The 22,538-nt window shown below is 40.4% G+C and overlaps 2 protein-coding genes across 2 annotated transcripts in view; one reads left to right on the forward strand and one right to left on the reverse strand.

Moving 5' to 3' along the window:
- The window catches only part of LOC308403240 (copine-9-like), a 204,516-nt gene extending 184,222 nt beyond the window's left edge, over positions 1-20,294 (forward strand). The window contains exons 19-20 of the mRNA XM_080892508.1: positions 15,401-15,474; positions 16,621-20,294. Coding sequence (XP_080748634.1) covers positions 15,401-15,474; positions 16,621-16,848 — 302 coding nt within the window. The 3' untranslated portion in view covers positions 16,849-20,294. The remainder of the gene's footprint in view (positions 1-15,400; positions 15,475-16,620) is intronic.
- The window catches only part of LOC308401934 (uncharacterized protein), a 565,304-nt gene that overhangs the window by 502,092 nt on the left and 40,674 nt on the right, over positions 1-22,538 (reverse strand). The gene's annotated exons all lie outside the window — the stretch shown is intronic.

A 22,538-nucleotide genomic window follows, 5' to 3' on the forward strand; every position in this document is an offset into this window, starting at 1 on the left:
TGGAGAGGTGGTTTGCCACACACCACTTTGCTAATCCGTCCACCTCGCTTCGGTAGGCCCTCTCGTCATTCCCGGAGATGAGTCCTACCACCACTGTGTCGTCAGCGAACTTCACAATGGAGTTAGTGGGGTATCTGGCCGTGCAGTCCGCGGTGTAGAGGGAATAAAGAAGAGGGCTAAGCACACATCCCTGGGGGGCCCCTATGTTCAGTGAAAGGGTATGAGAGTACACATCCCCTATTCTCACCGACTGTGGTCTCGCAGTCAAAAAGCTGTGAATCCACCTGCACAAGGATGTGCTGAATCCCAGATCCCGGAGCTTATCCGTAAGGATGTGGGGCACTATGGTGTTGAATGCTGAGCTGTAGTCTATAAACAGCATTCTCACATAGTTTCCACGTCCCTCATCTAGATGGCTCAGTGTGGTGTGCAGGACCTGTGCTACAGCATCTCCAGTGGATCTATTTGTCCGGTATGCAAACTGCAATGAGTCCAAGTCGGGAGGGAGGAAAGAACTAATAAAGGGTTTCATGAGCCTTTCAAAACATTTCATCACTACAGATGTTAGGGCCACTGGGCGATAATCATTTAGGCTGGCTGGGCGGGTGTTCTTAGGGATCAGAACAGTCACTGATGTTTTAAAGCAGGTGGGGACTACCTGCTGGGCCAGGGAGGCATTGAAGATGCTGGTGAAAACTGTGGTCAGCTGATCTGCACATACTCTTAGCACACGTCCCGGTATGCTATCTGGTCCCGCTGCCTTCCTGCAGTTGGTTGCCCTCAGAGCTCTCCTCACGTCATGCTCAGAGAGTATCAGTGGTGCTGGTTCAGCAGCGGGGGCGGGTGCAGGGCTCTGAGATTGAAACTGAGGCGCCTCAAAACGCGCAAAAAAAGCATTGAGTTCGTCAGCTAATTCCGGTTTCGTACATCTCACAGTGCTGGGTTTATAATCTGTGATTGTTCGTAGCCCGCCCCATATACGTCGGGAGTCGCCATATTGGAAATGTGACTCCACCTTTGGCAAGAGAGTCAGTATATAACGTCGCTAACACAGGGGCTAGTTTTCCAGCAAAGGCGGCATAAAACTCGTTCGGTAAGCCATCAGGGCCTGGTGATCGGTGAGACTGTAATGATTTTATTGCTGTTATGCTCTCCTGCTGCTGCAGAGGTGCATCCAGGGTGGAAACCTCGTCTGGGGACAATGTTGGAATCTTTAGGTCTCTAAAAGAATCAGAGAGGAGGTTAGAATCATTGGTATTATCGGAGCTACACAACTTATAATAATAATGCTGATAAGCATCATTTATCCCCTGTTGATCTGTAACAGTTCCACCATCTCGGGTTGCGACCCCATTAATAGTTTGCCTGGCTCTTGCACATTTCAACTGTCTTGCTAGAATCTCTCCCGCCTTATCTCCGTGCTCATAGGTATCACTGCGGTTCTTTAACAATAAATATTCTATAGAATGTGAGGCGAGCACATCATATTCTGCACCCAGTTTCAAACGTTCTTTATATAAATTTGGTGAGGGGTTCTGAGAATTCCTATTATCCAAGTCTGATATTTGCTTTTCCAAATCCTTTAGTTTAGAAGTAGAAGTGCGTTTCATATTGGCTGTAAACGATATAACCTGGCCGCGAAGATAAGCCTTAAGAGCCTCCCAGACCGACGAGATGGAAATATCTGAGTTAAATTAAATTCCAAAAAGTAGGTAATTTGATCTGAAATAAACTCTATAAAGTTTTCATCACTTAACAAAAGAGAGTTTAGGAGACTCCATACCGGGTATATGCAGTGTCAATATTAAGGGCACATGGTCAGATATTACAATAGGCTGATAATCACATGACTTAACAAGAGAGGTAAAAAAATAGTCAATTCTACTGTAGGTTTGATGAGCATTTGAAAAAAAGGAATATTGTCTGTCTTGTGGGTGTAAAAAACGCCAAATGTCCAAGATGCCGTAGGTTGAAAAAAAGGACTGTAAATAAGAAGCTGTCGAGTATCCAGTTCTTACAGATGATCAGTAGGACGCGTGAAAAAAAAATTGGGGCATATATATTTGCTAATGTAACATTAATAATAAAAATTGATCTGGTTACTATAACGTATCCGTTTGAATCAGCCAGAGTCGAACAGGGGGTAAAAGGAACCCTTTTATTAAAAACCAATATATTGACCAATATCGCTACACCTCTTCCCTTTGTAAAATGTGAGTGCTGCCCCACCCAACTACATTTTAAACGAGTATTATCTGACATTTTAGGATGGGTTTCTTGAATAAAGGCTATATCAGCACCCATATTTTTCAAGTGAGTGAGAACCTTCTTTCTTTTAATAGGATGGTTCAGGCCTTTAACATTCCAGGTCACTAAGTCAATAGAGGTAACCATTGAAAATATATCAAAGGTTTTAGCTGGTTGCTCAGACGAGAAACATAAAGCACTTGGTTCTTAACTTGGACAGTCGAACACAGAAACCCTCCCAGAAACCCCCTGAACCCCCAGGTGACACTAGCTGTCAGAACAAACAGCACACCTACCCAATCCAACTGAAAAACATCCATAACTATCCTACCTAAAGCTCCTTAAGCCTGCATAGTATAAAGGTTGGAATAAGACCCACCAGGTGTACACCGGTGAAGTCCACAATTCAAAATATGTGCAAATAATTGCACTGTCACGCCAAAAAAATAATAAAGAAAAAGAAATGAAGTTAAATGTCTGAAAATCAACATAGGAATCATGACAATGCCATAACAGTCGTCCAAAGTAGTCCCGTGTTCCACGTGCCTCAAAACAGTTCAGTCTTCCATGGAGTCTTGCACAAACCTTTCGGCCTCAGCCACAGAGCCAAATGTGAGGCGTACACCATCCGTTTTAACAATGCGTAGTCGCACCGGGTATAGCAGTGATGGTTTCTGGCTCACCACCTCAGGGCTGTAGTCTTCATAGACCCGGAATGGTTTATCCATATACTTCGGGTCGTTCCTCCTCCTAGCCTCTCGTATTAGCAGCTCCTTGTTTTGGTAGCGGTGAAAACAGACAATGACGGGTCTGCCTCCAGGGGCCGGTTTGGGGGCCGAAATACGGTGTGCATGATCCAGTTCGGGGGGAGAGGGGAAAATGTCTCTCCCAAAAATGTCTTGCAACAACTGTGAGAAAAACTTAGAGGGATGTGGACCCTCAATCCCTTCCTCCAGGCCAATAAGGCGAGCATTGCAGCGTCTGTTTCTCGACTCAATGTCCGATAGCTTAGCCTTCAGCTTTTCATTAGCGACCCGTAGTGTCTCACAGGTATCCTCCACTTTAGCAAGGCGGTGGTCGAGCGTTTCGGCGCTTTCCTCCAAAGATTCTATGGTTGTCCGATGCCTTCTGTAGTCCGTCCAGCTTTTTATTCACGTCATCAAAAAAGCTGACTTTTAGCTCCGCCAGTAAAGCCAAACAGTGCTCCGCTAGCAGTGCTGTTACGTCGGCTTTGCTAACATTCGCAGGAACGCTAGCAGCCACGCATTCGGTTGTTTTGCCATTCGACTTCACAGGTTTAGGCGACATGACAGGGCATCAAATGTTCCGACGGCTACACCAAATCACCAAGATATTTGCCTCAAAAGATAAGTTAGGTGGGCTCGTTCAAATAACTAAAAGTTGCGGGAGCTAAGGGAAAGTGTGACTACCCCATGCTCGTCAAAACCGGAAGTCTAAAATATATCCAATACCTCTGTTAATTATATTCAATATTACTGGTCATAAAGCTTTAGTATCATGTTGACGTAAAGACAGTGGGATATAATCACAAGCCAATGCCACTAAGGTTGGTGTTGATGTTAACTCTACACCCAGTGTTTCTGTTCCTGACATTGCCACTATGTAGTTTAACTTACGTCTTGATATTTTCACATTTCAAAAAATAAATAACTAAATAGTTTCAGGAGCTGCAGCTGCAGATGATGTGAGGCAGAGACCCAAATGCCGATGACGCAGGAGAACAGTTAACAAAAGACGAGCCATTCAGTAAGGCTGAAACAAAACAAGGAAAGCCAAAAGAACCAGAGGACTTAAACTGGGAAACACTTTATTCATTTAAAAAACTAAATAAATACAATTTTTAAAAAGCAATAAAACCTGAGTAACAACCAAGAAACTGGAAGATAAGCTGAGACACCAACAAGGGACAAGGGGAGACGGAGATAATATATACACTACGGGTGATTAGGGAAGTGGAAACATGGGAACACAGCAGGAACAAATTAGGCATAACAAGAAAAGGGAAGCAAAACTGAACACAATGCACATGAGATGAGGCCTGACAAAATAAAACAGGAAGTTGCAGGAGCACCGAGACTCACCGAGCTTGACACCAAGACGGGGAGACAGAGAGGATGAAACAGAGTCGTCTCCAAAAAATGCACCGTGTACTAGCAGACACTGACGTGATGGCAATCGCCACAGCAGCTCCATCAGATGCTTAAGGATGTTGCTATAAAACTTCATTGATGGCATAGTTTCTTTGTGAAGCAGTTCATGATATAGAACTCCACGAATACTTTAAATATTTCTGAATGCCTCGTCTGAAAATTGCTCAAATGTAGCTAGAAAGCCAGCTTTCATTGCCAGAAAGGATTGCTGTTTGTTATCTGTGAAACCACACAATGTTCCAATCTATTCATGTGGAGATGGCTGAGAAGATTACCTTAATTGGGATATCAGCTAAACGTAGATCTGGTTTTTGGTGGGCCAGAACTCTTACAACAAAGTTTGTCAAAGTTTCTCTTCTAGGCTACATATCCCCATTGTACTCACAACTACTTTAATTTTCCATTTTCCGATAAATAAGATTCTAATCAGCCATCAAAATGTGCTCATTTTCTACTGATTGTATGAGTGGCATTATGTTAAATGTTTGCAGTTCTCCAAATCCCAGGTTGGTATCAGACCTCTCCATCTGACTGCCAACACACAGAGCAGTTCCTTTTTTCAAACATTTCTGCAAATGCACAATTAACTAGCAAGCGGGAACAGCAAGCCTTTAATTAAATTACTGAGGGTTTTTTCTTCTTTCACTGAATGTTCAAGAAACAATTTGTTCCCACTTGTGTTTTGTTTTTATCACTTCTGTTAATCCTGATAATATTGTGCTTGTAATTAAGAGATTGATTAAATCTTTGTACAAATGAATCAGAATCAACAGACTTGGTGGCCAAGTGCCAATAAATAAATCATATGTTTATCTACTTTGGAGCATGTTTTTAAAGCTAATCCTTATTTCTTTTTAAAGAGCCTTAAGGCAACTGTGTGTGATTTGCTGCTATATAAATAAAATAAATAAATGAATAAAACTGAATTGAATTGAATCAAAAGGTTTTTGGTGACAAATTTCTGTTGTTATGACATCATTGATCAAATTGTTATTATATTTACTCTGCTGACACTGTCACTGCGTCTGCCAGGACTTGTGCAATCAGTAGAAAATTACTGCATTTCTCAAAGATGATTAAGCATTTAACACATCAGAAAATGGAAAACACCAGAATCAGGCTTGGTGCATTGTTTTGGCATTAGACTCTGTACTTGAGTAGATAACGAATCCATGTGCTCCTCCTCTGTGACATCCTAGAAATATACTTAACATAATATTACGTTAATGGCGAAAGAGGCCTGTCGTCTTATGCTCACCACCTGACCTATAAAGCGTCAGTGTCTTTTTAACACGCGATTTAAATTATGTTCTTTGGTGAGGGAAGGGAAAGGCAAAAATGATTTAAGCTGAACAAACACTGAGCCCTCATAGGGACCTATTAATCTGTGCTGAGCGTTTGGGTCAAGGGTGAATACTTGTGTGTGACATAAGAAGCATAATTAAAGCAAAAGTCAGACAGCGAGAGCAGCAGTCTGCAATTTAACTGAATTCTGTGGCAAAAAAGTTTATTTCACTTGACAGAAAAAAAACCACAAGAGACTCGAGGAAATTAAAGAGATCTTCACTGCTGTGTTTGAATCATCTTTAATAATCCTGTGACAATCCCTCTTCCTAAACAACCAAATCCCACGTGCTGACTTTTTTTTTTAAATTGGTCAACATGGTGCATTTTTCCACCGATAGGAAAGAGGTGGCTTTTTTCTTTCTTTACCGTTTTCGCGCTGTCCTTAGAAAACGCTTTAAAAAAAAAACATACACAGACAAAAAAACAAAACAAAAACATGACGACAGTATTTAGAAAAATGCATGGCTTATATATATTATCATAACTCTGATTTACTGGCCTGTAATTAAAATTAAAAAAATTTAAAGTCCAAACTTTCAATGTGGGCTGAAATAGAGACTCAGCATGGCTGCACCTTAAATCAGTCATGTGATCTGGAGGTGCACCGTGCCCGTGGACCCCAGAGGGTTCATAACACTCACCTTCCTTTCACCTTCCTTTCATTTCCATAGTGTAACATCCAACCACCTGTGCGAAATCTGAAATTCCCATGGTGTTGTTCAAAATGTGCTCTGGCACAATCATAAGCATCGCTTGCTACTGAAAACAAGAAAAAAGCCGGTCCTGCTATGAGCTGAACCATTTGTTAATGGTGGAGGTGGGAAAACTATGCAGTATTTTCAGTTTTAGCATTTATATTTACTGTTGACTGTAACTACGCTCAAAGTGTTAATGCTATCTTATAACAACACTGTCATATGCAAAACTGGGGTGGCACTTGGGGTGGCAAGGGATTATTATAGGGTTGCACTGGCCACCCCATGCCACCATTCTAGATCTGCCCCTGCTACTCGACCAGATGTACCAATTAAGTTTAACATCCAGGCATCCATGAAAACACAATTTATTAAATTTAACAGAGCTAGAAGTTAGCAGGAAGTTAGCACGCTGGTTTCGCTAGTTACCTAAACATGATATAGCATGTTCTGACTGAGAACATACAGCTCTTCTATCACTTCCAATGTAAATGAAGACAGAAAACTACACAACAGTGACATTTGTAGGGTTACTGAAGTTGGGCTATCTGGTATATAATTCTATGCTGCGTAATCGCTAGCGACACAGCTATGTTAACATAAACTCAGTGAAGCTGGAGGATCAAAGCTAACTTTTTTTCACTTGATAAAAGTTCCCGATGTTTTTTGACAAATGCAATTGCATGGAAAAGAAAAAAAAAAAAAAAAAGAAGAAAAAGAAAAAGAAAGAAAAGAGAAAAGAAAAGAAAAGAAGAGGGAAAAAGAAAAAAAAAATCCTGTGACACTTCTTCTGTCAGTGGCATTCTGGGCTCAACAAAACAGTCTGCAGGTTCTGTCACTCAGCACGCAGAGCTTCATGGTGTGCACTTGATTTATCCTCTGTGATGCTTGAAAAGCTTCAAAAGCAGGCACACGCTCAGAAAAGAGGATAAATCAAATACTCCGCTTGTAATTTTTGTGCTACAAAAATGTATTCAGCTGCAATTCTACTCAGGTCTGCTGCCTGGTTGAGTAAAGCCTCCACACATCACTCATCCCCAGTCAGACTGGAGCCTTTCAGGGGCGTCTTGTGGGAATGAGCCTTTTGAAATCAAAATTTATAATAAACCATTCTGTTCTGGAAAGGTATCATCCTTTCCTTGCATCCTTTCTTCTCTCTGTTCCCTCCAGCTCATCTGGCTTCCCACGCTGCTAAAAATAACATCTCACACTTATTTTAAGGATCTGGGCCACATATGTGTTTTATAATAGGTTTCAAACAAAATTGTTTGAGCATGGCAGAAGATCAAAATGCATTTTACTGACTTCTTCACAATTGATTTCTTCAAAAGAATTTAATATTTTGAACTATAAAGATACTATTAAGATTTATTATTGTGTCAATTACATTAAAAAACATCTTAACAGAAACATTTTGACATCAAATATATTTTGCATGACGTCCAACCTGCATTGTCAACTTCTTGATCTGCAGTGGTAGCCGTAATGAAACATGAAGGGTAGAGAACTAACCAGAAAAAGCAGTAAGAAGATAAAAAAAAAAGATCAAAGACCACAGTGCAGGAAGCGGATATGTAAAGTACAGTTCTTTTGTAGAAAGTTCATAAGAGAGCAGGCGAGCTGGACTCCCCACTGGAAACAGCTGCAGCCAAAGATCCATCAGATTGTGAAGAAACCCAAAACAGCTGGTCTACAAATGCAAGTGTCAAAGTGTCACAGTCCAGAGATAGTAGAGAACGGAGTTACTAGTGCAAGCTGCAAACCTCTTATCAGGAAAAAAAAAATCTAAGGCATTTAACAAAGCCAGCCTATATCTCCTCCATTTTCACCAAGTATCTTGAGCAAAGGATTTGACAGCTGATAAATTAAAAGTTTTTCAGACCTGTTTTTGCACAATAAACTAAAATAATATTAAACAACAAAAGGGCTTGTTTAATAGAATGAATAGATGTGATAAAAGATTGTTTGTCTGTCACATTTATCACATCATCTTTAATCATAATAACCAATCACCCGTTCACTCATGGTGTGAATGGGTGAATGAGGCAGTTGTGTAAAGCACTTTGAGTGCTCAGAGTAGAAAAGCACTGTATAAGAACCAGTCCATTTACCACAAGGTCCCTGTGTTGATTGGTGCGGGTTCGATTCCAGCATCTGAGTTGCAAAGCAGGTGGGATGGTGGTGGCTAACTATACTAGCAGCCATTAAAAATGCAACAATATAGTATTTTCACAAATTTACCTACCCAGGATGTCCCAAAGGTGCTCAATGGGATTCCTATCAGCTGGTCTAACACTGTTAATGTTCAGACGCTTTGTTTTGCCGTATTTATTTGTATGTACTTGCTGCATTTTTAATGCCTCTTTGTATAGCTAATGCACTTCAACAAAAGACATAAAAAGCATTTTTTAAAAAGAAAAACAACAAAGCCACAGGGATGCCAGAGGAAGTGGTGACGGAGTAGTCCCCCGTTACTGCTGGAGTAGACACAGAGCATGAGATGATCACTGCCTACTCATAACACTATTATTCAGACGGATCATGAGAAACAGCCACAATGGTCCCTATCATATTTCATGACATTGACATTACTGTGAGCAGAGTAACAGTGGAGCATCTCACACACACAGTCTTGTGTTACTCAGGGCCGCAGCAGGCTTTCTATCAGCCTGTGTGTCTCAGTGGGCTCCTCCCCTCCCTGGGATCACCCAACACAGCTGAACCCTCACTACCACTTTTCAACACCTTCTAGCTGAATATATTTCTGTCTCCTTCTGTTCATCCCGTCCCTTTGCTTCTTCTGCTCCCGGCCACCATCTGCCATCTCTGTGTGACATGTGGAGCCCCACCAGCCTGCCCTCAACATCCGTCACTCAGCATCCTTGTTCCTCTCCTTTATCTTCTCTTTTTCTTTGCTTCATATCTTGTCCTTTCTATTTTTCATTTCCTTATATTTATTTCCTTTTTTGTTGTTTCCTTGACATTTTCTTCCTGCATTTGACCATTTTAACCTTTCCTTTTTCTTTTTTTTTACTTTCTTCTCTTTACTTTATTATATTTGTTTTCCTCTTCTTTTTCGTTTGCTTCCTTTAATTTTTTCAGATGTTATCTTTTATTCACATTACTTTCCATTCTTTATTTTAATCAAATTTATTTTCTCTTTTTTCCTTTCCTTCCCTCTGCTTTAAATTCAGACATGAAAAACCTCTCTTGGGATTACTGCAGGTTGTTTGTCACTTGCTCATCTCATTCAGCTTGTTGATGACAAACTATAAATAGAGTGTGCGGGACTCAGGCGGCCCTCCACTTTTATATATTAACTTCGCATGGCCTATATAAGCTCTAATGAGGTTGGTTTACACAGTTTCTTCTTGTTGCTTCCCCCACTTTGAGAGCATCAGGGAGCAGATGTGGTGCAGAAAGACCAAACTAGCTTTGCTCTCATATATTTGTCAGTCCCTGAGGACAACTGAATGACTTGTCAGTAGCCAGATCTGCGCTTGTGTTCTCACTGGTGTTAGTTTATATCAGTTTGGGTTGAAGGTTTGGGATTTGGAAAAAATACAAAAAGATTTGGGAAGAATCAGGAGCTGTTATAGTCATATTTGTCATCTTTATTCACGAGATAAAAGTGTAAATAAACCTAATGAAGTTCTTTCACAGCCAAACTTAATATTTACACACTAGAATCCAGTCATATAGGCAGGGAAACAAAAAACAACACAAAACTGTCTGGCATATTGTTTAGATAACAAGTCGAAAGGAAAACAAAAAGTACTCCAAGTGAACTTCTTCTCTTTTTCCTGTGAGATGTAATTAATGTTGTTTACTCTGGAAGTGAGTCAACTTTTATCGCTGAATTCTTTCTACTGACTATGACTTGTTTGAGTGTAATTAACAGCACATATCCTGAGTATACAGGATATTTTTTATTAATTTCATTTGGTAGGGCACTGATCTGGATGCTTCTGTTGTTACAATATAGCCTTCTGTGACATTAAAGAGGTCACCTGATTCTATTAGCACAGCACTGTTGTATGTCATTGTTGTAAGGTAAAACTTTGTCACAGGCTGGACTGCAGACTGTGTGGAGGTTGTGATGTGGACCCAAAAGCAGACAACGCAAAGACTGAACGTAACAAAAAGCGAGCCTTTATTGTGACTGATTCAAAACCAAACGAGAAAATAAACTAGGCAAGAGCTGATCATAAAACCTAAACTGGGAAAACTAAGACATGGAAATATTTGGATAACTTGAAGACATGGAAACACAAAGGATGGTTAACAGACAGCCTGAAAGAGGACCAATTACAACTCACACCATAAATCTTAAGAGGAAACACACGGGGCGGATAAGCAAGACGGAGACAAGAATACACGGCTTGACACGAGGCTGGGAGGAGGGAATGCACAAGGGTAACAAGAAAGACTGGGGAGACAAAGGGAGGAGACACAAAGAGTGAAATACAGAAAAATTAAGATGACACAAAAGGAGAGGCGAGAGGACAGGACAGGCTGGAAAAAACATACACAAAGACAGACAGGGGAGACATGGAATAAAACACAAGGAGGGAAACATGTAAACAGAAAAGGGGGATCAGGCACATCGACAACAGAAATAGAAGCAAAACCACGACTAAACTCAGTGCTAAATAACAGAAAACTACAACACTTTAACCTCTGGATGTAATGCAGACTAAATCTTTATTAACGTTGCTGCTTTTTTAACTTGATGCTGGTCTTATTTTCATTGCCATTCAGTGTCTTTCCCATTACACACAAACTTTGTTTTCTTAGTTTGTGGACAGAACACAAGTCTGCTCATTGATAGTTTAACCTTTACTCCTGTCTCAGCATTTTAGACAGATTGTTCTTGACTGGCTCACAGTATTTATGGTTAATATTATAAATTAAACACAAAAAAACTACAGCTGTGAAAATATGTATGTGAAAGTATTTCTGTAGGTTGTCTGAAAGTGCGAGTGTAACGTGTATAACAGCAGTCCTGTCACAATGTTCGTCTGTTTCAGGCGTAGGAAATTATTTATACGTCAAACTTTTTAATAATTATGCAATGCAAATTGTTTAAAGCAAACATTATTTAAACAGTCGGCAAAAGTTAACTAAGAATTTTGTCTAAATTCTAAATAATGGAGCTAAATTAAGTTTAAGCACAGTCAGCTTTCTTTTGTTTATCTGCTTCAAATGTTAAAGTAATTTTAATGAAATTTAAATTTAAATGTATGCATTAAAAAAACAAACCTATTTATTTAGAAGGTTATTATTTGAATGCACCCATTTCAGGTCCTTTTGTAAAACTAAAAGCTGTCCTTACACCAGTGAATGAATGCTGTGGTCTTTGTTATTGTCATTTATTTCTGTCTGTAACAGACAGATCCCCCATCCTACTACAACACTTGACACAATTTCACTGTACAGCTGGGTCTTTTACCTCAGCTGTTTTCTGGTTTAGAAAGTAGAATCACATAATCAACAGCTGCATGTTTTAACTATTAGGTAACTATTTGTATACAGTATGTCATTGTCACCACTGCATTTTCTCCCCCTTATTTGGCTCTGAATATCAGGGGCAGTCTTTGCAGAGATGCCCAGAGCACCTCCAGCTCATTCAGGGAGACTAGTTCCCAAACCAAACAAGAGGTATAATCTCTCCAGCATGTCAGGGGTCTGCTCTGTGGACTCTTCCTGGTAGGACATGCCCCTGAATGTCTCACCTGGGTGACGATGAGGGGGCACTTGTCAGATGCTCAGACCACATCAACTAGCTCCTTTCGATGTGGAGCAGGAACAGCTCTACCCTGAGCTCCTCCCAAATGACTGAACTCATCCTCTCGGATGAGGAGGAAGTTCATTTTCACTGCTTGCACCTAAGACCTCATGTGACCATAGGTCATCAATAGCTGTCTGCCACACCACTGACACTCTACCGTTCCTGTCTGTCAGTTTCGGCTCCACTCTCACTTCACTCATGAACAAGACCCAGATAATCCCAAACTCCTCCATTTGGGCCATCAACTCCTCCCAGAGTGGGCAAGCCAGCCTTTTTCAACCACTCTGCAAATCATCCTAGTGCACGCTGGATGTCACCTCTTGATGAGGTCAGAAGAACCACAAGTCTGATCCTGCCAGAGACCATCTGCCACTTTGCTGCAACTGGACATGTATGAACAGAATCAGTGACAAAAGGAGCCCTGGTGAACTCCAACTCTCACCAAAAACAGGTCTGACGTACTGCCAGCAATGAAAACCAAGCTGTCACTATCCGGTTGTTCAGTCTGACGTCACTAGCCGTGTCTGGGTCTAAACTCCGCTGCAGGTCCATATATCAAACGATCACTATGGCATTACTGAGAGTTGAAAAACTGTCTAAAGTCTTTCATCTTTAATAAAATGATCAGCGTTCTGCTCTACCAGGTGTAACAATTGAGTTTAACATCCAGGCATCCATGAAAACGGAATTTATGACATTTAACGGAGTTAGAAGTTAGCAGGGAGTTAGCTCGCTAGCTTCTATCTAAATACAATATAGCATGTCCTGGCTGCGGGGTTTTGGAAACAAATTAAAACGTACAGCTCTGTTATCACTTCCAGCATAAATGAAGACAGAAAACTAAATAGCAGTGACGTTTGCAGGGTTACTGAAGTTGGGCTAGCTGGTATATAATGATTTGCTACGTGACCGCTAGCGACACAGCTATGTTAGCATAATATAAACAAGCTAACTTTTTTTCCACTCGATAAAAGTTAACGTGAGTGTTCTCGGTGGTCAGGAACAAATGTAATCGCATGGCAGGATGCTGTAAAAGGACCAAACTTCAGCCAGGAGAACAACTGAGATAATCCATCCACAATACGAGGTTAGTCATTCATATACTGCTGCATGGGCTGGGCTGTAGTTACATCCTAAGGTTTTAAAAACTGAGCTTAAATAAATGATTAGCGGTAATAAAAGCCGAGGGAGGTCAACAGTGGTCGCTGACTGTTTTAGGAGCTTTTTGAGATCAAATAGAAGAAAATACATAACATTAAACATGTTAACAACACAAAAGCCATATTAAACGCAGACTACTTTAGACCCGGAAGTAGGATTCGTCGCGTCATCACTGAACAACCGGATAGATGGACAAGGACCAAATGGCCCATAATAATTGGCTATTCATCTCAATTTAACCCTAACCCCTTCCTGAAGAAGTTGGCCACAATCCCAGTCGATCAATTCAGAGACACTGTCCTCAGCCTCCAAGCGAAGTTACAGAGTGTTAAGTAAGACAGCCCTGCAACATCTAGGACCTTAAGCATAGTTTATGGTCCTGCAAACGCGTCCATCTAACATACATTCGCATTTGGACAGGGGGGGAGGTTTTCAGCCACCCTAGACATGCTCCCATGTAGTCTTCCAAAGTACTAAGTGCGTGTTGCTGGAAGCAGATAACCTGTGCATCTGCCAAATGCTACATTCAGGGGCATGTCCTACCAGGAAGAGTCCACAGGGCCTACTTGGTTAAAACAGCAGATTTCAACAGGAATGGGAGGAGGACAAAAGAAATTTCAAAGATCAACATATGCTGTTTTAGACCAGCAACTGGTCCACAGGCCGGTTGTACCACATACTTTGCATGACTCAGATGCAGGCACATTGCAGGCAGATGATCCATTCTCCGTCTGCCAGCAGGCTGAGTAATAATACCTCTGCTGGGCCACAAATTCCACTCCAAGGGACTCACTGTGAATTTTTACTGCAGTCCTAAGCTGGATAGGACTACTTTTTCATCTCGATGGCTCTCTTCACCACCAGTGTACATCTGAACCTTCTGGTTCTGGGGTTAATACCATGACATCTTACAGCCACAGTTCTACACGCACTAGCTCAGGCTCCTTCCCACCAGAGAGGTGACCTTCCATGTTCCTAAAGCCAGAGTTGTCAGCTAGGGACTGGAACACCAGCACCTCCTCTCCAAAGCCTTCAGTGCTATGATCGACTGTGCACCAAGTGCTAGCATCAAATGCCTAAAGCACCACCTGCGAGCGGTGAGCCAACAGAAGGGTGGGCCCACGTAATGCTTTGGCCTAAGGCCCAGCCACCAGGGCAGGCTCCAGACTGCCAAATCTACAAACTTGGTCACATCAAGGAACTGAAGCACTAATATTTCTTGAATTGTAGTCACTATGAAGATTTCTTCAGCCACATTTTTAAGTACTGCTGTGGCTTCATAGTGTAGTGGTTTTATACATTTAAACAAATCCCTTGGAGGTTGCAGGAGGAAGAGCATCCAGTGTAAAAATCAGCCAAATTAAATATGCAGACCTACCCACTGTGAAAAATCCTTGTGAATAGGGGAGCGTTTGTTTATTGTGGTTTGGAGGAAGAGTACAGAACATTACTGACATGTTTAGTGTTAAAAAGCAGCTCAACTGTTAGAATATGTTCGTCCTAAGAGACGTTGTGTTAATGCAGCTACAGGTGAAAAAAGCAAGGTGTATTTGACATATGCTCATCTTACTGAGGAAATATTGTTGTATGTTAAAGCTGTATTTTATTGTAGTTGGTACTGCTAAATGTGCTATATTAAAGGCCAAGTTGTATAAATGTATCGTCTGATTTTCTTGTCTAACCATTAAAAATAAATAATGAAAAAAACATAATTTTTATGCAGGAATTCAATCACTCATTTGATCTAAAGCAAACATACTAAACTGTGGTTAACATGAGTGAATTAAGACATTTCTACTCAAAATAATTGAGATAAAATTACCACTTTAATCATTTTCACAAACATTAAGCGTACTAGAAAAAATATATCTGGATTTAGACGATTTTCTGTTGTGCGTGTGAATAAAAATTCCAGCTCAGCTTTTCCATTGTACATGTAAGTCATGCAATATTTTTACCAGTAAATATGTTGTTTTTATTGTCTTCAGCTATGGAGGAGCTGGATGGAGATGAGGTCAGAGTTTCCTCCAGGGGACGCTTTGCTGAGAGAGACATCGTCCAGGTGCACTGTATAAGATATATCCACTCTTATTTGGTGTTTATCAGTATAAAACTATGTAGAATTATTTTTTATCAACTGTCCAGGATAAAACCCGAATCAAAACTCAATCAAATTTATTTAACCTTCTTACCAGCAAAACATTCTAGTGATGTCAACAAATGTATAGATGTTTATGAGAAAAACACTCTTTGCATGTTTGATCTGTCTCGAGTAAACGCGTTTCTGATAAGTTTATTGTCTCATTCACCGGTTTTAAAGTCATATTGTATATACCATGATATTCATTTGTAAATTAAGGTCAGAAAGGAGGATGAGACTGGTGATGATCACTGGCAATTTGTTAGCCAACAATCTCAGCTTTTTCTTTCATTTATGCTCACAATCAGAGCTGTTTGCCTGAATATTAAAGACATTTCCTTTCACTGACATAAGAAAGATCCAAGACCAGAATATTATTATTTATTGTTCAATATGAGCATCATCGACTAGAATAGGATATAGAGTATAAATGGACTGGTTCTTATCTAGTACTTTTCTGCTTACCTGATGCATGAGAGAGTAACTTGAATGCACCCGACATGGGGTTAGTATCTTGCCCAATGATATTTGGCTTGCAGACCAACCTTCTGATTAGTAGATGACCCGCTGTGAGCTCTAACCACCCCCAGTGTAGGACAGGAAATAAGGAAAAACAGAATAGTTTTCCTTTGAGTGCGTTTCAGTTGAAGTGGAAAAAGCCTGTGAGGCATAAGTCGTCAGTAACAACGATGATGACTTACATCCTAGCTCCACACTATCAAAATATATGATTTTTGAAAACTGTTGAAAAAATGTTTATGTCTTGACAACTAGGGCAAAAACCCCAACATTTTCAGATACATGAAAATTTACTTACAGTTTATGATTTACTGTGTGATTTTTGGCAGGTCATTTTTTGTGAATATTTCAATCTTAGAGCAAAAAAATGTTACCAACGATAATCTGAAGCCTCACAGTTTGAGCTTGATGTACTGTTATGTCAATACATCTGCAACATTAAAAGTAATAACTCCTCAACTGTATGAAAGCGTATTAGCAGCACCTTAGATGCTGAAGGAACCTACAAACACCAAATGAACTGAACAGTCACTTTTGCCTCCGATCCAGTTTGTTCCTTTCCGGGACTACATCGACCGGTCAGGGAACCAGGTCCTGAGCATGGCCCGACTGGCTAAGGATGTCCTGGCAGAGATCCCTGACCAGCTGCTGTCATTCATGAAGAGTCGGGGGATTGAACCCCGCCCCCCCCTGCCCGTCACCTCCGACTCCCCCTCAGTGTCCACCACAACTGCAACCAATACGTCTACGACCAAGCACTGCAACCCTCACCCCTGAGAGAAGGACAGCAGGCAGAGTGGAGCAAGCTGTTTGGGCAAAGGGAAGTGTGTGTGTGCATGTGTGTGTGTAGGTGTGTTCTGGGGTTTTCAAGGTTATCTGACAGAAACCAAATCAGTAAACTGAACCTAAGAATTCCTTCTGAAAGCACTGACTACGAGGATTCCTCTGCAAGACATGTACAAGAAGCATAGAGAATAGATTTTTAAATCTTTTTTTATGTTTCTGATTTTTTGTCAACATCTGTCACAAACACTCTCCAGGTATAACACACGATTCTGCACAGACACACGGGCTCCATTCAAATCTATTGTTTCCTTTGTGTGTTGTAATCCACTATGGACGCTTTATTGACCTTTCTTGCAAAGGTGGGAAGTCAAAAGATTCTACTACTGGTCTTGTTCACAGTCTGCCGTAATAGAATAATAAATGCTGTAGCAGCCATCTAAACTGATTTCTATCAGCTGTGAAGAAAGACAGCTCTGAGGGTGATATCCTGTCCTTATTTGCTTATTCTCAGGGTGTTTCAGTGGCTATTAAATCATGTCTTGGTTCTTGCAACTGAGGCCCAAGGAACACTGGCTCTTTTCTTAAAATTATATGCTGTCTATTACTGTAGAAAATGAAACTTTTGTTTTAGTTTACTTTAGCAAAGGCATGGAAATTGCTCTCCTTTTCAAAGACACTGTTAGAAGACAGGGCAAGTTTAAAGTTAAAATCCCCCATGGACATGAAGAGAGTTGCTTGTGAGCACCTCCTGAAAGGAGTAAACATACAAGGGTATGAAACCAGCCATCCCCTGCTCCTCTGCACCTGCAGCCGCTGTACAATTTGAACATATGGAAGGGCAGATCATTTCAGCCCTGGTTAAAAAGTCGAACATAGCCGTGTCTGTGAGCTCTGTCCCCAGTCTTCTTCTAAACTGTAAATCTCCTGGCTGTGGCTGTCATTTGGGATGAATCATGCATGAGGAAGGTGCCTCTGGTTCTGAAACTGTCTACAGCTTGTACCTATTTAAAATGAAAAGGGTTTCCCATTGCAGATTTTACAGGCCAGAAAACTTCAAATGTAGCAAAGAAAATGTGTGGGAAGAGTGGGAAACACCAAGAAGAAGAAGAAATCGAATGTGAGGTTTGGTACTTAGTGCTGCATTGTTCAGTTTGCAAACTTTATCTTCATCATGCATGCCGAATTCTTGTTTTTTTTTCTTCTCATATCCTGTATTTTTATTTTCCTTGCTTTTGTTGTGTGCATGAATGATTTAAGCAAAAGAGAGCAAGTGCTTGAACAGAAAACCTAAATCTTTCATTGGCAGTCCCAAAGAGTCCAACACACTGCAGCTTACAAGTACACAGACAAAACAAATGCAAGAATAAAGCAGGAAAAACCAGCTGCTGTGTGGCCAAGAAATAGGATAAAATGCAACAAACATTAATCATTATTAAAATATTATTATTCATCAATTCACTTTTCTCATGCCTTTTATGCTCCTGTCTCTGTAAGAGCCCTCTATCCCTGAAATTCAGTCTTCTCACTGGCCATCCTCTGGAAAGTGACGGAAACCACCCAGTGCTTGAGAGCAGTGCTCGAATTTTGTAGGTGTGACCACAGAAAGAAATCTGTGGTGAACTGATGTCAGCTCATTGCAAAAGAAACATTTCCAAGTTCCTTCAAAACTTTGGGAACTGAACTCTGTTGTCTCGGTTAACCCCCCATGTAGCCACCACCATCAGTTTTTGAAGCCGGAAGTGACCATATTTAGATAAGAGGGACAAGTTTTAACTTACCAGCTAATGCTAGCAAGCTAATGCTAGCTAGGTTGAGCAAGGTGCATCGATAACATGAATCAACAAAGACAGCACCGGTTTAGCAGTGACTCAAGCTCCCTGTAGATGACACACCTATTAACCAAATCACTTTAAGTATTTTCAAAAGGTTGAATTAAAAAAAAAGATGTACTACCATAGCTTTTATGAAGCGAATCCTATTCATTCAATCCTGTTTTTTTTCTATTATACTTTTTAATGGTGTCGAGACAGGCATTTGATTGTAAGCCCAACAAGGGACAATTGTTGAAAATTAGCAATAGCTATAAACTTATGTGCGTTACATCTGTTTCATGTTTTGTACTTGGACTATGTTAAACTGCACTGTCCCTTTTAAATAAATAGATTAACATGGCAGACAGTGAGGTTAGACTTGCTTTTGAAGCCTCAAGTGATTCATGAAACTGCAGTTTTGGCACTTCAGTCCTGGCTTGATTTTGTTAACCCCATTGTTTCTGTTTCCGGTGTGTTTAGTTTGCAGTTCAAAGACAGGCTACACGTGAATGTTGCTAGTAAAAAGGTGCACAGTGCTAGAATTACAAACAAATAGTTTGTTAGGACTTCTGTCCTGAAACTCCAGCATATTGAAGGAAAGAGGATCTGCCACTGCATTAGAAACACTTGATCAAACTTGGTATATCACTAGCTAAGAAGTGGAGAGACGTAATGAGACAAGATGAGGTCAAATTAAATAAGATATAAGAGAAAAGTATTTGATTTTGTGCAGTGTGGGTTCTGTCCAGTAGCATATTTGTATTAGGATGTGTTTTTAATTATTACAATGGATTTCTGTATTTATTGTATATGTTGTAAAATGGCTCCATTTCATTGGTGTTTATTTTGTCCATTTTCATCTATATTCTAACATTTTAGCCTTCTGAGTTTTTGCAACGACACTATTTTTGCTGTTAGGTGGGCTCTTTTTTTGGTACCACTCCATAAAACAAATACTGTGAAGTTTCATCAATTTTCTTTTGTCTCTGACTTTTTTATGTAGGGTTAGCAACAGTTTTAGAATGTTCAACCTGGCTGTGTCACGAAAACAGAAACAATAATAACAACAACGAATGGATTATATGATATTTATCTGGATTACTGAGTATTTGTCACATTGTATCAGAAGGGAAATTGACATGTGGCCTTATTTCTGTCATAATCCTGCAAGTAAGTGTGAGGGAGGACTGTTATTTTGCATGCTTATATGGCTGTTATGCTGCTAATGATTGTACTATCTGTATTCATATCTGAAAAAGATTTCAGACAACATTCCTCTGTGTGTTTACTTGTGTACTGTGCAGAATCAATCCTTCTATTTCTGACTGCCAGCCTAATAATCCAGCATATAACAGATATATGAAAAGTAGGGTAGATTTGTATCAAACAACGTTTAAAACATGCATGTTTGTGTTATGACTATATGTAAACAAACCCAAAGTCACATAACCTGTTGGATATTTTTGTATGAAGCATGCTGAGCTTTCTACACAGTGTGTACAGGATGAGGTTATTATATACTGCTCACCAGTTCCATTTGTTATGTAGAAGCTGTGTGTAAATATGTTAAAGTGTTGTACAGAATATTTTGTGAAGTCTTCCTTCTTTCCATTTTTTCACTCTGTTCCAAATATTTCTTTTATTTTTGTTTCCACTTGTGTTGGTCAAAGTTTTTAATTTTGTCACTGTTTTCTAGCTTTTGCTTAAAAACCAAATAAAGATATTATTGAAGGCTGAACTGTAATCTTGCTCACTGTTTTACAGTAATTGCTGTGTTAAACTTCACTTACATCGCCTTTGTTTGTTTGTATTTTTAACTCAAAGATAAATTAGACCAACATCTTTTTTTTTCAAGCAATGATGAAAAATTGTTATTATTTATATATTTGTAAAGGGGCCAAATTATTTCAAATTTATGTACATTTTATACTTATAATCTGCATATTGTATCTATTTTCAAATTATTAAACTTTATGTAACTATATTTTGATTAGCCTCTTTTAGTTATCAGCTGAAGACAGAAGAAAAGTAAAGGGGGAGGTGTATTTGGAGTCAGTGAGACAGAAAAAAGGGCGGGAGTTTGGAGATGTGAGTAGTGACTTTAAAAAGTAAAGACTATGACTAGTAAAGGGAGAGAGCTGGGTGATATGAAGGAGAGAAGGAAGACAGATATATTGTGTGTGCGGGAGAAGGGAAGTAGAGCCAGGAGCATTGGACGTGGATTCAAACTCTATTACTACAGTGCAGATAGGAAATGAAATGGAGAACGGGGAATCTTGAAGGAGTGCTATGGAGTTGAATGTCAGACAGGATCATGAACTTGAAGCTGGAAACTAATGGGCGGATGTCAGAAATTGTCTAGGAAATCATGAAATCATGAAGAAGAAGTGAGTGAATGCAGTGGCAAGGATTAAATGGAGGAAGTGAAGAAGGAAGAATGCTTTGCAGAGTTTAGTGGTGAGTTAAAACAGGCTCAGGAAGGTAGGGAAGAATATTCAGATGACTGGGAAAGTACAGCTAAAGTGGTGAGAGAAACTGCCCAAAAGCGGCACGTGTTTCCTCTGAGCATAAGAAAGAGGACAAAGAGATGGTGGTGATGCATCATTTGCTAGGCAGAGAGATGAAGTTAGAAAGGATGTGCAGCAGGTTAGAGTGATTAAGCATGGAGACAGAAATATAATAAGAGTGTGCTGAGAATATGGGAGGAGTGCCTTGATGAGTTGATGAATAGAGAAATTGAGAGAGAAGAGGACAAATGTCAGACAGTTAGTGAATTAGGAAGTGCAGAGGATTAGTAACGAAGATTAGAGTGGAAGGCTGCCGATGATATACCTGTGGAGGAATGAAGAAGGCAACGGACTTTAAGCTACGGAAAAAAGTTTTTGAAGCTAAATGCGAAGAAGACAAGTTACAGTAAGTGAGCAGCACTATGGCAAGAGTGAAAGGGAACGTTTACTAGACAGTAGTGAGACCGGCTATGTGTGGTTTGGAGATGGTGAAGGTGAAGCTGGAGGAGGCAGCACTGAGGATGCTAAGATTTTCAGTGGGAGTGACCAGACCAAGAGTATAGAGAAGGACGGCTCAGGTAGAGTGTTTTGGAAAGGTAAATGGTAAATGGTAAATGGCCTGTATTTATATAGCACTTTACTTAGTCCCTATGGACCCCAAAGCGCTTTACACATCCAGTCATCCACACATTCACACACTGGTGATGGCAGCTACATTGTAGCCACAGCCACCCTGGGGCGCACTGACAGAGGCGAGGCTGCCGGACACTGGCGCCACCGGGCCCTCTGACCACCACCAACTGGTCAGAGGGCACCAACTTTGGAGTCATAGTTAGCGAGGCAGGCTCAGATCATCTGGACTTGTGCAAAGAAGAGATAGTGGATATGGAAGAAATAAGAACACAGAGTGGATTTAGGGATGGAGGACACGCAAACAGTTGGTGTGACAGATTAGGATGCTGGGTATAGGGTGAGATGGAGACAAATGATCCACTGTGGCGAACATTAAAGGGAGCAGCTGAAAGAAGGGGAAAAAGATAGCAGTGACTTAACATGCTGTTTTATTTGTACTGTTCATGTTTTTTTAAAGGGAAAATAAACATTATTAGCCCAGTGGATGATTCTCAAATCTTGTCCCTTGATCAGAGTCTACATTACGTTTTAAACGAACATATTAAATGTGGGTTCTCTCCAGGTAGTCCGGCTTCCTCCCACAGTCCAAAGACGTGCAGTTACTGAGGTTAGGTTAAATAGGGATTCTAAATTACCCATAGGTATAAATATGAGTGAGAATGGTTGTCTGTCTCTCTGTATTAGCTCTGCAGCAGACTGGTGACCTGTCCAGTGTGTACCCCTCCTCTCA

This window comes from Rhamphochromis sp. 'chilingali', assembly GCF_963969265.1.
Source record: "Rhamphochromis sp. 'chilingali' genome assembly, chromosome: 9".
NCBI classification, from domain to species: Eukaryota; Metazoa; Chordata; class Actinopteri; order Cichliformes; family Cichlidae; genus Rhamphochromis; species Rhamphochromis sp. 'chilingali'.